Consider the following 17208-nt stretch of genomic DNA (forward strand, 5'->3'; position numbering starts at 1 on the left):
CCCCTAGCTACATGTGTAGTTAGAGCAGTAACCATGGCTTGAGAAGTCTTGGGACCCTGTGGAATTTGTGGAGCCTGAGTAGTCGGTGGAGGTGAACCCCTCCAGAGTCTGGGGTAGTCCCCTCACCATATAATAAGTATCACCACACTCAAAACAAGATCTAGGTGGGCATGGCAGCTGAAACTGGCTTGGGCCTGGTCTGCTGGAGTGACCATTGAAAGCACCCTGGGTAGGATGTGCACTAGACAGTGGCAGTGCATAATGGGCAATTTGAGATCTGGAAGTAGCCGGAGTACCAGGAGAAGCTGGAAGTGCTGAATGAACTAGATGACCCACATAGCCCCTGCCATAAAAGGCTGCAACTAGGGCACGAGCACCACTATATTGCCAAAATCTTGAGGCATTTTGGTCTCCCTATCCTCTCTCTCACTGGCCCCGTATGCCCTCTAATCTCCGTGTGATCTCTACCACCTATTGTTAGGGGGTATTTGTCTCAACCTCTCAAGCCATGTTGAATCCAATACTATAGTTCAAACCCTTGATAAATCGACGGACATGCTCTCTAATTGTAGAAACCAAGGTTGGTGGTTGTCTGGATAACTCACTGAATCAGACAACATAATCTAACACTATCATGGTACCATGATGCAGCTACTCAAACTCCGTGCGCCATGCATCTTGGAGGCTCTAGGGAATAAACTCTCTCTAGAACATCTCCGAAAACTGAGGCCATGTGAGTGAAGTCGCATCGGCTGGCCTACCCTCCTCATTAGACCTCCACCACTGATATGCTTGTCCTGATAGTTGGAATGTAGTAAAAGCAACCATTCTCTTATCTACAATACCCGTGGTGTAGAGAATACGACGAAATTTCTCTAGTAAACTCTATGCATCCTCTGTAGCTAGGCCGCTGAAAGTAGGAGGATGGTGTTTCTGTACCTCTCAAGTCTAAGTTGCTCCTTTTCAGATGCTACTATCTTAACCTCGGGCTGAATTGGAACAACAAGCTGTACTAATATAAACTCTAGGACCTAATCAACATGGACCTTCTACTCTAAGGTACGAGCCGTGAGAGTCTGAGCTCCTCCCCCAGCCTGATATGTGGTTGGTGAAAGTGGAATCAACTCCGCCTATGCTAGATTACCAAATATGTTCAAGAACTCTGTGAGGGTCTCCTGAAGTGCAAGGGTGGAAATAGGCACCTCGGGTGCCTGCCCCCCATCTGGAGCTACTAGTGGCTCCTCTGTTGCAGCTCGGGCAAGTGCTCTAGCTGCACCATATACTCCCTCTCAGCCTATACCCTAGTCCCGGCCTCTCGTTGCTCAAGTAGGGGCGTGGGTGTCTAATCGTCAGATCCAGCAGTGTGTGTCCTTACCATTTGTAAGAGAATAGAAAGATAAAGATTCAGTTTTCGAAGTCAACAAAATTCACACGATAAGGAATCAAAGAAGTGAAGTTTCCTAACAGTTTCATAGCGTCTCGAAGATAAGTACATACGTCTCGGTACCGATCCACAAGACTCTACTAAACCTGTTTATGAGTCGTAACACCTATGAACCTAAAGCTCTGATGCAACTTGTCACGATCCCAAATCTCCTACCGTAGGATGTTGTGATGACACCTCGTCTCTAAGACTTGGCAAGCCTATCATACATGATGAAATCACGGAAATAACAATGGAACATCAAATTAACCTTTCTAGCTACTATAATAAAACTCAACAATACTATTAACAATAACTCCCAAAATCTAGTGAGACTGAGTCATAAGCTCTACACAGGTATATTAAAACATCCCTAATACATCCCTATCTAAATAAAGTGTATCCAATAGAAAACCAATGAGAGGGGGTGACTCCGAGGCATGTGATCGCCAACAGGTATACCTTCAAGTCTCAGATCTAAAAGCTTAATTCACTGGTGCCTAGCCTGGTATAAGGCACCTGGATTTGCACAAAAAGATGTGCAGAAGAGTAGTATGAGTATACCACAATGGTACCTAGTAAGTATCAAGCCTAACCTCGGTAGAATAGTGTTGAGGTCAGATCAAGACACCTACTAGGATAATAAAACAAGCTAAACAAGTATAGTAAAGTATAATAATGGAAACAAGAAAATAATACAATGAACAAATACAACAACATGAGCTACAACTGAATTTAACGCAATAAAAGCATCAAGGAAGGAACACGTAATAAAAATATAAAGGTAACGATGCAGACAAAACACAAGTGATGTAACAAGGATAGCAAGAAGAACCACGTCCATGTACTGCCTCGTAGTCTCATTTCACAATCACAATCACAATCACAATCATTCCTTATATCACCACGGGACCTTATATTTAGTTTTAAAAATCATTTTTTTCCCAAAATAGCTACCTGCGTTTTAGCCCACCTTATCACACCGCGTGACTTAAATTAGTTTCCCTACTAGCAACACTCGTATCAAGCCTTCCTTATCTCACTGAATGCATATCAACCCATATCCTTATGCCACCGCATGTGTATCAATATAATAACATATCACAAATCGCACTCAAGAATCAAAAGAATCAACAATCTCAATGTTTCCACAACAAACAACCCATGACTCAACCACATTATGTACAAGAGTCTCAGTAATAGCAAATTGAAATTTAATAGCTCAACAAGAATAGTATTTCAAAAATTAACAACATTGACCCAATGTGATAATGCATTTTACAACATCAACACCAAAGCTCAACATGAAGATATTCCAAGAAATAACAACTTTGAGTAAGGTAGCTCAACATTTAAATAATTAACAAGCAATAAGGAAACAATAACTTCAACTAAGCACGTACGGGAAATTAACAAGTATAAAATGGGAGTAGCATTTAACATGTCAAATAAAGCATGTACGGATAAGTTAGTGATGAGAGATATAACATGTTATGACAATACGATTAAAGGCATGAAAAGAATTTAAATAGCCTAAACCAGTCAATTACCACATATAGCCCGTGTACCTATTTGTCACCTTGTGTACATGACTTTCATGTACCAGAATTTAACACAAAACAACTCCAATCTTAAGGATAATTCTTCCACGCAATGTTAGGCAAGATACTAACCTCAAACAAGCTACCTCAATCCACTAGCAAGCCTTTTCTGCGAATAACCAACTTCGTACAGCTCAAATCTAGCCAAAATAACTTTATATAATAAATACAAACCATATTAAACTAATCCGGATAATAAAGTTGAAATCATTGAAGAAAATTAAAAAGTCAACTCAAAAAGTCAATCCTGAGCTTGCGTCTTGGAACCGACCAAACTTACAAAATCTGAATACACATTCAATAACGATTCCAACCATACTAAACATTATTCAATTCCGATCTCAAATTGACTTACAAATTCCCAAATTATAGCCTAGAAAGTTTTTGAACCATTACCCCAATTTTTCTAACTTAAAACACTAATTAAATGATAAAAATCTCTGCCACTTTGAGCTTGACTTGACAACGATAGCATTGTCATAAGGCAGCAAGAGTGTTGCAAGCTAGGTGCATGAGTAGCACTGAAGCAAAAAGGGAAACAGGCAAGTGATGGCCAAGGCTGTGACGGAGGCGAGACAGCTTGGCGAGGACTTTACAATACGTTTCTGGTTGAGGATGACACTTGATCATGCCAAAGGCATCAAGGGATGAGGCAGTGATGCCTATGCATGGCAAAAATGGAATGGCAAAGCCAGGCTAATGTGCAACGAAAGGCAGTGCACGGGACAAACTTGTCATGGCATTGGGGCGCGACAAAGGACCATGTTCGTGGGCAATGGCATAGGAAAAATGTGGCTACAATGCAGCTGGATACAATGTCATTGGTGCCTGATACATGCCAAGGCACGAAAATGGGCACCAAGCATCAGATTGACTAAGTCATGGGCGATTATGGCACATGCTGTGCAAATGGGCAACACTTGAGCTTTGCTAGAAAGGCTGACAGAAGTGTTAGCACATTTTAAGGCCATATTTTCCATTATTATTGGCATGATCTATACATGTTCCTAGTAGTTGGGAGTTGTCAACTACATTAGTCTAAAAGAGTGGGCTATGTGGGACAAGTGTCTAAGCCTAAGGCAACTAATGTGAGAAAAAGGGGCTGGTTCATGTATTATAAATGGCCAACACCCTTTATGTTTATGGTATGAGTGAAAAACGTGTAAGAGTACACATTGATTTAGGAAAGAACCCTAAGTCTGATTTTCAAGAGTGAAAACACCTAAGGCTAAGAGTAGTCTTGTGAGGGTCAAGAGTGGTCTTCTTTTGTACACAGATGTACTTTGAGTTTGAGTTTTTTTGTATGCTCGAGTTAAATAAAAAGTTGGGAAAAGAGTTTCCTTATATTGTGCCTTGTGTTCATCTATATTTTCTGTCCCTTTACTTATTTTCGTTGCCTAAAAATCAGTCCTAAACATACTACGTTGAAAAGCTGCCTAAAATATTCTAAGTCTAAAGTTGCTCAAATTTTGGCGTTGTGTTGATGGCAGGCTGAAGTCAAGTGTGAGACTTGACTGCCGCGCAAGATATTTTCGGCAGACTGAAAATGCGCCCACAACAGTCAAATTAGAGTCAAAATCACTTACCCTAATCAACTCCTTGAAAATTTCGTCCAAAATAGCCTAAAACCGAGGTTTGTACCTCAAAAGATGAAAGATGGAATAAACCCTCGATTTGGAAAGAATATATCTGCTGCTCAGTTATTACCGTACGCAATAGCGGAAGGCAAATGCAATCACGAAGAACAATTTACACCAGCTCCTAGAATTCTCATACGTGATCATCGACCTTAAGTGGTGAACGCGATGCCAGTGGTCTCCAGGCTTCGGGATTGCGGACAATTCCGTGCGAACGTGAAGAAAAACGTGTGCCACCCCATAACAACTCCTTCCTAATATGTGAACGCATTCCCACTCACGCGTTCGCGATGCTCAAGCTCCACAAAAATCACGATTGCATCTCTATATTCGCGAACGCGAAGAGTAAAAATCCATCAGTCACTAAAGACTCTATGCGATTGCGGAATATCCTTCGCGAACACAATGAAGGAAACCAAAAACACAAAAACCAGCAATCTAAATACATGAAAAAATGGTCCGAACTCAATCCAAAACACACCCAAGGCCCCCAAGACCCCGTCCGAACACCAACAAGTCTTATACGATATGAACTCGCTCGAAACCTCAAGTCACATGAAATAACACCAAAATGACAAATCGCACATCGATTCAAGCATAACGAACGAATGAAATTCCAACTTCTAAAACTAATTCTGAAACATACCGAACTAATTCCAAATGACATCAAATTTTACACACAAGTCACAAATGACACAACAGACCTATTCTAACTTCCAGAACTGAAATCTAGATGCGATAACAATAAATTGAACTCTCGATTAAACTTCTCAATCTTCCAAACCTTCAACTTTCGAACTATCACCAATTCAAGCCAAAACTACATATAGACATCCAAATCAATATTCAAACATACTCCTAAATAAAAAATCACCATACGAAGTTATCGGAATCATCAAATCCATCCCTAAGTCATCTACACAAAAGTAAAACTCCAGTCAACTTTTTCAACTTAAGCTTCCAACTTTGGGATCAAGTGTCCCAATTCACTCTGAAACTTACCCAAAAATGAAGCAAACATACTAAAAAATTATATAACCACAATATGAAATAAAAGAGGCAATAAATAGGAAAACATGATTAAAATACTCAAAACGAAAAGTCGGGTCATTACAACTTTTCAATCACGTATATGAAGTGGAAGTCAATTTTATCAATATTCATAGATGGTTTGCTTTTGGTGATAAAGAGTACCATGGTTTACACTTTCCTTCCCCATATAAAAACTGAGAAAGAAGAAGAATCCATGTCGACTATCCAAGGTATTCAAAAAGAAAAGTCATACTTTGTGGAAACATCCTATCACATAACAGTGGAAGATAGCTCATGCCTTGATGATATTGATGATGAAGTCCAAGAGGCTCCCCCTCAACTAGAAGATTGACAGGCAATCAACTATATATGAGCATAATGAATTCAATTTAGTCACTCTGGAAGATCCACACCTACTCTTCACCCTTCTTACACCTCAAGAAGATGACGAATACTTCAAGTTGCTGAATGAGTACAATGACATCATCCCTTGGTCATTCATCATTTGGGGATCAAAAGTTGATCACTCCTTATGAAGCAGTCACAACATATGTTTTGACCTGAGTTAGTAGCGCAAATCGAAGCAGAAGTCAACAAGATCGTCGATGCAAGATTTATCTGAGAGGTGAAATACCCATCATGGATCTCTAATATTGTATTGTCAAGAAAATGAATGGTCAAATATGTGTTTATATTTACTTTAGAGACTAAACAAGGCATGTCTGAAAGATGACTTTCCACTACCAATTTGAGCTCATGGTTGACGCTATAACAAGGCATGAAGCTATGCCATTCATGGGTGGGTCCTTTGCATACAATTAAATCAGAATGTTTTCAAAGGATGAAGAATGAATTGCTTTCCAAACTCCAAGGGTATATACTTTTTCAAAGTGATGCATTTTAGTCTAAAGAATGTTGGTGCCACCTACCAACGCGCAATGCAAAAAAATCCTTGATTACATGCTTTATAGGCGGGTTTAATGTTGCATCGATGACATGGTGAAGACGAAGCAGAGGCACTACCATCTTGAAGAACTTCGAATTGTTTTTGAAAGGTTAAGAAAATTTGACTTGAAGATAAATCCACTCAAATGTGCATTTAGAGTTACCTCAGGAATGTTTCTTGGCTTAATTGTGCGTCATTGTGGATTTGATATTGATCTCAGAAAATGCCGAAGCCAAAGAAACTAAAAGAACGTTGTAGTCTCCCAGGAAACTTAGCATTCATCTGGAAGTTCATCACTAATCTAGTCGGACAGTGTCAACCCTTCAATAATCTATTGAGGAATGATGTCCCTTTTTACTTGGATCAATCATGTCAAAATGATTTTGAAAGCATCAAAATATGCTTGTTGAATCCACCTATGTTAGGAGAACAAATGTTTGGGAAGCCATTGATACTCTACATCGTGGGAAAAGAATATTCACTTAGGGAACTACTTGCTCAAAAGAATAAGGACAAAAAGAAACAAACTTTGTACTACCTTAGTTGAACTATGATAGGAGCTGAGTTAAACTGCATGCTTGTTGAGAAAATATTCTTAGCTTTACTTTATGCGATAAAAAAACTAAGACATTATGTTGAAGCATACACAATAAAACTCATCACTCGAGTAGATCCTGTGATGTTTGTGATGACTCAACTTGTTGTCTTTGGAGGTCTAGCAAGATGGTCCATATTGTTTAACGAATAAAAGATTATATAAAACCTCAAAAGGCTATGAAAGGAAAAGAACTCATTAATTTCCTAGATGATCACCCTCTTCCGGCAGAATAGGGGCATTTGGATAAGTTTCTAGGTGAAGACTTTTTGTCATTGAAGAATTTCTGCCATGAACAGTGTTACCTAATGGATCTGCACATTACAATGGTTCAGGGGCAAGTGTTATGTTGATCTCTCCAGAAAGGTAAGTCTTTTCATTCTCCTTTGTTTTAGGTGAAACATGCTCCAACAATACTGTAGAGTACCAAGCTTTGATCATCGGTCTTGAAGTGACATTAGACATGAAGACTCTATAGTTGGAGATCTATGGCAACTCTAAGCTGATTGTCACCCAAATTTTGGAGAGTTACAAGGTAAAGAAGGAAAATCTTTTATTGTACCAATAGTACAATTCCTGTTACTTGAAAGATTTGACAAATATTCTTAAACCAAGTCCCAATAAATGAAAATCGCATGCCTGGCACTTTGCCTATCATGGCCAAGACGATGGAACTTGGTGAGAATTATGTGTGTAGCTGATGGGTCATTCCTAGACTTATTGATCTTCAAATCAATGAAAATTATCATAAGTCCGTACGAGAAATTGAAGAAGAAGATTGGAGGCAACCATTGATAGAGTATCTTGAAAATGAAAAGTTACCTAAGGATTTGCAATGAAGAATGGACATCAAGAGAAGGCCATAATCCATCTTCTTTAATTGGATATTATTTTAGCTACTCTTTTGAAGGACTATTCCTATGATGTCTTGACAAAGAATAAGCCAACCAAGCATTGGAGGAAGCAAATGTTGGCTCATGTGGCGTACACCAATCTGGTCCCAAGCTTCATTTTTGCATCAAAAGGATGGGCTACTACTGGACGACAATGGTGAAAGATTTCATGGAGCATGCCAAAAGATGTCAAGCGTGTCAATTTCATGCCAACTACATCCACCAAGTTCTAGAGACTCTTCGTCTAATTGTATCTTCTTGGCCTTTTAATGCATGGGGAATTGAGGTTGTTGGACTACTTCCAAAGTCATCAAAGGAACATATGTACATATTGGTTGCTACTGGCTACTTCTCTATATGGGATGAGGTTGTTCCACTCAGTGAGGTGAAAAAGGAAATTGTTGTTGATTTTACCAAGTTAAATATAAATTTTAGATATGGCATACCAAGATACATAATCATTGATAATGGAATGCCATTTGACAACAATATTGTGAGGATTCCGTGCAAGAAGTTAATCATTGTTAATGGAATGCCATTTGACAACAAGATTGTGAGGAGTCCGTGCGAGAAGTTCGACTTCAAGAAACATAAGTATTTAATGTATAATACACCCGCCAATCGCTTGTTGAATCTTTTAACAAGACACTTGGTAATCTTTTGAAGAAAACTATTGCAAAGAACAAGAGGGACTATCATGAAAAATTTGGTAAAGCTTTGTGGGCATACAGAACAACCTTCAAACTTGCTATACAAGCAACTCTGTACTTTTTGGTATATGGCATAGAAGCAGTCCTTTTACTAGGGCAATAAATCACATCATTATAGATTGCAATTCAAGAAAAACTCACGTTCTAAGAAAACGCTCAACTTTGCCTAGTAGAGTTAGAGGCACTACATGAAAAAAGATTAGAAGCGCAACAAATATTGGAGTGCTATTAATATCGACTAGATGGAGCTTTCAACGAGAAAGACACACCAGGTGGAAGAGTTGGTCCTAGTTGTTCGAAGACCCATAATCCTCAACAAACGCATGGTAAATAAGTTAACCTCAAAATAGGATGGGCTCTATGTTGTGAAGGAAGCCAATTAAAATGGTGCATACTAAATCGTTGATAAGGATGGTCTCTGAATTGGTCTGATCAATGACATTATAATAGTACTTCCCATGAAAGTCATGCGTGCTCTTGACACATGAGCCCAAACTGTACATTACTATGCTCCTTGAAGCATGAACCTAAACTGCATGTTGCTATGCTCCTTGATGCATGAGCCTAAACTATACTTTGCTACACTCTTGGCATGCATGAATCTAAACTGAGTATGGCCAAAAAAACTTCTAGGTTAAAAACCTCGAAAGAGGAAGCCTATGCAAAAGTTAGGAAAAACGACAAAAAATAAGTCACTAGGTTAAGAACCTCGCGATAAGCGGCCAAGGAAAAAATTAGGAGATAAAATAATTAACAACTCATCGTTTTGAACTATGTTATGACTTTATCCTCTTCACCGAAGTACGTAGCCAGCTTAAAGTTAAATTCTAAGTTCATTTACATGAGTTAAAAAATGTTTGACGTTATGGATCATCCTATTAATTATTTCAAATGTAGATGCAATGTTAATGAGGAATAGATGACAATTTGGTACCAAAGTATAAAAGATATTTTATTGCTTCAACATTGAAAGGGTTCTGTACATCAATAATAAAAGCAGAATAAGACATCATCCTATACAGGGAATCTAATGTCATATAGATGGTTGAAAGCTGAGTATGATTTCCAGCTTGTGTTGAATACCAATTCCACGTTTGTGACTTCCCCATATGATGGATCATCCTTGATGGCGTGCTTGTGGAATTTAACAGCTTCCATAATTGCTTAACTTTGTGTCATGTTGTTGCTTCGTCAGCACAATGGTTTGCTTCTTCTGTTTGAAGTTCCTATAGATGAGCATGTATCTCTCTCTCTCTCAAACGTTTTATTCATTATGCGAGCATCTTGAGCAAGCTTCATGGATATCAGAAAATTCGAGTATACTCTTTGGTAAAGGAGTACTTTCACATGATGATCTCTCTGCATTAGTCCTTCTTTTGTGTGGAGATTTTGCTTGTTTCTTGTTTCTAGAAACATCAGCATATCCATCTTGGCTGAATTCTTGGTATGACATCGAGACCTTTTTAGCACTTTTGCAAGTCCGCAAAAGAAATAAACGAGGAGATAAGATTTTTTATGATAGCTAAAGTCATAACATACGAGGCTGTAGATTTAACTTCAAAATTAGTTTTAGGCAAACTAAGAATGAATGGAGCCACTATCTTTGACTCGTTATATTTCTTGACATCCGAATTTTATGGGATCAAATGGTTGGTGATTCTGACGCTCCTAGCTCAAAATACGATTTTTCTTGGCCGGAAGTATGCAAACCTGACAGTTCACTACAACTAGGTAGAGATGGAAAATTATTCTGTTGGTAGGCAGCAAGGATTTCTGCCATAAAATTCATATGTATCATAGGTCTATATGTTTACTATGTAACGATGCAAACAAATTGCAATTTGGATATTCCTAGCTCCAAATATGAATTCTTTAACGGGAGTGTGCAAAGCTGAAAAAACAAGTATGACAAATATTAGGATGACTTCAAAATATTATTGCAGCAAATCTGAAAGAAGTTCTGCCATGCTATTTTCCGGTGTAAAAGGTTCCTAATTCTTCTTTCCAATAGTGCAGAAAGCTCGCATTTTTGACTTTACTAGCTCGAGATATAATTTTATTCGATGTGAGTGCACAAATCTAAATAACGATCATGGCATACATCTAGAGCATTTTCAAAATATTATTGCAGCTATTCTCAAAGGTTTTCTGTTGTGATACTTTTAGGTATTTTATGTTTCGGCTTTCTTTCCAGTGGCACAAACAACTCTCAATTTGGACACTCCTAGCTCAAGATAAATTTTTCAATGAGATTGTGTGGTGCTGTAAAGTTGAAATGGTAGACATGTGCATCACCTTTAAAATTTTATTTCGGCTTGTCAATCTAAGCCTTGAATTTTGAATATGTCTATGATTTTGTAGAATGGATGCTTTTGCGGAGAAACGCCAAGTACTTGCTCGTCAAATTTGAAAAGGTCTACTCAAAGTACCACTCATTGAGACATAGGAGGGACATTTCAGTCATATTTTTAGGGATATTAAAGACCAGTTGCACTCTCATGAAAACCTGCAAAAGCCAAAAAATTTAGATCCCTCAGTGCTGATATCACGATGCTTTAGCTCAACTTCTCGATTGGTGCCAACTGCATGAGGCGTTTGATCCCACATAATTGATTGGTACCAAGGATATAGAACTTCAACTCAGCAGAGAGTTTCAGTGTCAACCAGTACTACTAGTACTCCATGTAGGAAGTGTTTATCCTTAAAATCGGATAACAATTAAACTTATGAGTGGTTTTTAGGATACATAATTTTACCTTGAACCAGTTGATAAATATGATGATTAATAGTAGAAATAAATAACAAAGTAAAGCAAACCAGTACTGCAATACAATTCAGCCCTCGAGCTAGGTCTCCTTCGAACTTAGTGAGAGTAGAGTTATGAAATAAACAGATACAAGAGAGCATAAGAGAAAAAGAGTATTGTATTTTTTTGATATGTGTTAATGCAAGATGATTACAAATGGTTAAGACCATCTTTATATAGTAGAGGAATCTTATTTACAGTATAATTCTAATTACAGAAGGAAATCCCATGATTAGATAAAACCTCCCTTGATTTGATCTATTCCGAGATTTTCGCGATTATCCTCGACTAGTAATGGATATTTCGCCTTTCCGTTATTATTCATCTTCGGTTTTATTCGATGTCTATCCCGTTCGATCTCTATCAATAATAGTCTCGATCTCGAAAGGTACCTCGAAACCCAAACTCAGTACCTTATCCTCGAATCTCGATCTGCCAAGCCATAGGGCTGATCCTCAATCCATCCCCTAGTCTCGGTTAATTAGTAAAATCGGGTGAGCCTAGTTTTAACCGTATACAGATAGTCTCATCATTTTTTAGAATGTAATGACAAGAAACAAATTGAGTTTTTGAACTGGGCCTTGGTTTACCATGATGAAAGCATTGTGAAGCAAGTAGTAGAGGTGACCGAAACATCCCATCGATTCAATTTCCCAGGCATTTAAGGCGTGTTAGTTGTCGGTCGGCCACTAGTAACTTTTAACCGTCACCGTGAAACCCATAAATAGTCCTCTTTCCCACTTTTTCAAACTTTACTTTTAATCTCTTCTGCTCTAATATTCAAAGATCTTTGCATTTTTCAAGTTCTTCTTCTGCAAATCTTCAAGTTTCATCGCTAGCCTCTTCTTAAAATGCCAGATATTCTAACCCTTGTTTTTCCTTATTCAAAAATGGCTAAGACCTCTAAAATTGTCCCTCACTAAGAAACTTCCTCTTCATCAAAGTCTGTCGGTGTCACCGCCGCGGCGGAACATCCCCTTGCGAACTTTATTTCGACGAAGTGTACCACTGTTGCTGATTTCTAGGTGGAGAATGCACCCTCAACACCGGGCCGATGTGAACCCATGTTGAGATACATGTGTACGATCACCGAACGTCTCCTCGAGAATGTGAAAGAGGAGTGCAACTGAGTAGGCAATGATGTACTGTGCCTAGCCCCGAATAATCCATCACTACTTACAAGGAGGTGTATCTGAATGTCTATACCTACCCCTTCACAATAAGTCCCCTAGATCCTATCATCGTTGCCTATTGCAAGAGGCACGATGTCACTTTAGGCCAAATCCACCCGGCGTTTTGGAGGATCGTGATCCTCCTCTAATTCATTGTAAGCAAGATCGAGGGGCATCTTTTTACCCTTAATCACCTCAGGCATCACTACGGCCCCCAACTTTATTGTGGAGGCGTGATCAAGATTTATCACCGAGCCACCAAACCCCCATTCTCGAGCATAGATGAGACACAAGACCGAGGTTGGATGGGTAGGTTTGTTCGAATAGACTTCAGATCTAATCCCTGCTAGAGATAAGTCGTTCCCTAAAATGTGGATCATGAAACGTAAGTACTTCTTAGCTTTTTGAATATCTATTTTTACCATTTTGTTTTCTTGTCTTCACTTTATTTTATTTATACCTTGTGGAATTTGCATTCATAGGTTCAAGGTTTAGGCAATTTCTACTAAAACCAAACTAGTGTTGAGTGAGTACTTGCTCGAACCCGAAGTAGGGTAACCCTTAGGGTTTTATTGAGTGAGGATGATCCCTTGAACTCAAAACAAAAGATGTCCCTAAGGCTTTTGTATTAGGTCGATATGGCCTTTGCAAAAAGGAATGGTTGTGAGCATATGATTTTTGCCCTATATGAAATACTCCTATAAAATCAAAGAAAATAGATTTTTTCCAATTATTGCCATTTTATAGGATTTTTGTAGAATTTTATTAATTGTTTGAATTTTTGTACATGTTTAATTTTATTAAAATCATGAAAAATACAAAAAAATATTATACATTGCATTTATATTTTATTTTTATATTTTTAGGATTAATTAGTTAATTATTTGTGTTTCCCGTGAAAATGGTAATAACAATTAAATTTGTTGATGGAACTCTAAAAATACGTGATCTATTTTTATGCTAGTTGTTTAAGCAGTTGATGATAGATACGCGAAGCTTAACGACGGAATTACGAACGAAAGCAGGGTTATAATCGAACCGAGGGGCTAGCCGTCCGGGCTTCAGGATAACCGATGAAGGGCCTTGAGGTCTATGCCTGGGCTCGGGCTCGAGCTATCAGGGGTAACCGGGAAGGGACTAACAGTTAGAATATAATTAAAGGAGGCTCTTTATGGCCAATAACAAGCAAAGAATGAAGAACAAGTATGAAAGTGATAAGCAATAGCGTCGAGAAGATACATTAGAGGGAAAAGAGAGAGAGATGTTATTGATCTTATGTAGAATGGTTGGACCAATAGCAGCCCTTTACAAAGTAAGAAGGATCCCTTTTATATAGGAGGGGGAATACAACATAGTATAAAATGCATTAATTGTAAAGATACGGAGATGGCACGGCTAGATATGATACCAGACTCTGCCTGCGCTATCCGCTCGCCTTGGAAATTCCCCATCCTTGGCATCGTCATTGGGTCAAGCATAAATGATCATCGAGGGAGAGAACTCGACCGCAACCCCACAACCTCGAGATCTCGATATGACTTCCCGAAACCCCTTTATGACGAGAAATTGGACCTATAATTTTACCGTATATAGATAGTCTCTGCATTTCCTGGAATGAAATAATAGGAAACAATTTTGAGTCGTCGTTCCAAGGAAATCATTGTCGTGACATTGATCGATAAGAGTATTAAATGCCATGTTCCAAAAAATTGTGCAAGGGTCGTCGTCAAATACGATAATCGAGGTACCCATGAACTGCCATTAGCTCGTCCTTTCCGCTGCCCAAGCGGTTCCTATAAATACATCGACTGTTTGATAATCCACATCTTCGTAGCATCTTCAAATTCACGAGTCCATACTCGTCTTCTCTTACATCCTTCCATCTTGCTTTTTGAGAGGAAATTTCACCATTGCAATGGCCAGGACTTCTAGAACGGTCCCTCAGCGGAATACAACTACGTCTTCATCTCGATCTTACAAATTGAAATCCAAAGCGGTGCCTACCTTTGAACAGTGTACTCCCTCCAAGCTAGACATGTCAAAAGATTTTACCGTCGATACCACTTCATCCGCACTGGGTCGATGTGAACATGTGTTCTAATACATTAGTGTCATGACCAACATCAAAATAGTGAAGACAGCCTGCCGATGGGGTGACTCAGTGAAGGTGGAAATTTCCGGCCCCGATGAAAATATAACGGACCACAAGGCCGTCTTCCTTTACGTGTATACTTATCCATTCACCTTGGGTCCCGCCGAGTCCTCTGAATCTTTTCCCCCAGAAATAGATCCGGTTATCCTCTATTTTTGAGACAAATATCAAGTGACGCTCGGCCAGATCTACCTCGCTGTCTGGAGGATAGTATTGATGCTTTGCCATTTCACCGAAGGAGTTGCGGGCGAGGTTTTTACCCTAAACCATTTGATCAGGTTGTACAACACTCGATTTTACCGAGGTTTGATCATGCTCCATCATCGATCCAAAAAGTCATTTTTCTCGAGCATCGAAGATGGAAAGGATCGAGGGTGGATGAGCAGATTTGTCTGGGTAAAGACCTCGGATATCATCCCGGCCGGAGGATGCCCTTTTCGGAGAAATGGAACACACAACATAAGCAATTTTCCCTTAACCATGTTTTAATATTTTCTTTTTGAAATAACGACCTCTCTGCATTTCCTACTGCCACTGCTTGGTATCCCGAGGTGGTTCCGGATTTGCTGGGATGGATCAAGTAGTTGGACAAGTCGTTCCCATATCTTGCTCGGTCTTGCACCGACCTGGCCAAGAAGAGATGGGTGTCCAAGAATCATGGTAGAGTTTCCTTACTATCTATGCCTCGTATTTGTGCTTATCCTTGTGCCCTTAGTGATGAAATCTTGCAGTTATTGCGCTTGTGCAAGTATTGGCGAGAATATGTAAATTAGGCTACCCTCCGATGGAAAAGTGGAGGCTTCGAAGCCTGGAAAGGGCAAAAATAGAATAGGCAAGGCAGCTATCGTCCTTCCTATCACAAAGAAACCCAGGCCACTCGAGCATCGAGCCGCTACTGATACCTCTGCTTCAGCTTAAGGGGAGAATCCCGACACTGAGGAAGGGGATGACGATGAATACCAGCTAACACGGAGGAAGAGGTCGAATGCGAGAGCCTCGTAGGTGCCTCGATCGGAGGCTGTTGACTCTGGAACGGCTAACTCTAGTTGGTCTCGTAAACTGAGGACCCTTGAAAAGGGTGCTAATATGGCCTCAGATCGCACAACAAGGTTTGATGCAGTTTTCGTTGGGGGGGGGACCGCTTACATCGATCTTGAAGGGTCGGGGCCCGGAGCTTTTCAGGAGTATGGATTGCCTTTCGGAGAAGTCAGCGACATGAATGTATTCATCTCATGCTTTTAGGTCTTGTCAGGGGAACTGAGGGATGCTCGAGAAGTAAACCCTGCCAAATCGGGGATTCCTCTCAAGGGGGAGGCCTACTTGCCAATATCTTCGATGGTGTTAGCGATAACATCGGTCTTAATGTTCCTAGTGTCGTCAAGGCGGCAGAGAGACCCTTGCAGCATGTGCTATCTATTTTTTGTATATTTCTTTATGTTTCGGGCATCGTTCTTCATTTTCCTAAATCTTCTGCTATGTCACAGTGCAAGGATATATATGATCACGCCCTCTTTCTGCTCTGCGAGGAGCTTTCTTAACATGACAAAGAGTGTAAGAAGCTTACCTCGATGCTACGGGATTCGAAGGCTCATTCTGCCCAATGAGAGAAGGAATTAGGAGAACTCCGAGCAGCTTTGGAGAGAGCACTCCGGGAAAAGTCTAACCCTGTTGCGTAGGTATTTCGCCCTACTTGTACCCGACCTTTGTTCGCATATTTTGGCATAAATTGGCTCATCTTTCTTTTGTAGATAGAGTAGAATGGTTCACAGATTAGCCAACTGAACACGGAGATCTCCGAGCTGAGGAAGCAAAATGAAGTAGAAACTGAGGAGTTGGCAATATCCCAGGATCTTCTCAAGAATGCTCGTAAGGAGGTTGCTGCCTTGGCCGCGGCCAAGTCCGAGGTTGAATGAAATGCTGCCACTTATCTAGAGGATGCAACCATGGCGCATAAAATAGCTCATGAAATATTGATAACCACTGAGCAGAAGCTAGCTCGAGCTATTAATCATGTTAAAGCGGAGGCGAGGAGAGAGACCTTAGAGGAGATCGGAGCCAGAGGTGTCGACCTATCAGTTGATCTCAAGGAAGCCCGCGAATTGGAGAGAGAACTAGCTCTTTTAATTGCCCCCGATGAGGGTGAAGATAGTAGTGATGGGGAGTAGTCCCCAAGTCATTTTGTATCCATCTTTTCCCCTTTGTATGTAGCCCCCGAGGAATGGATTTTGTAACGATGTGTCT

General features: G+C 39.8%; 1 protein-coding gene across 1 annotated transcript; it reads left to right on the forward strand.

Annotated features, from left to right (window-relative positions):
• The first annotated feature begins 8281 nt into the window (after positions 1 to 8281).
• Positions 8282 to 16880, forward strand: LOC142170260 (uncharacterized). The gene is made up of 4 exons (XM_075232124.1): positions 8282 to 8680; positions 8794 to 8901; positions 16210 to 16323; positions 16737 to 16880. The coding sequence occupies exons 1-4, from the start codon at positions 8282 to 8284 to the stop codon at positions 16878 to 16880; spliced, it is 765 nt and encodes a 254-aa protein (XP_075088225.1).
• Positions 16881 to 17208: the final 328 nt, after the last annotated feature.

Source organism: Nicotiana tabacum, chromosome 16 (assembly GCF_000715075.1).
Source record: "Nicotiana tabacum cultivar K326 chromosome 16, ASM71507v2, whole genome shotgun sequence".
Lineage (NCBI taxonomy): Eukaryota > Viridiplantae > Streptophyta > Magnoliopsida > Solanales > Solanaceae > Nicotiana > Nicotiana tabacum.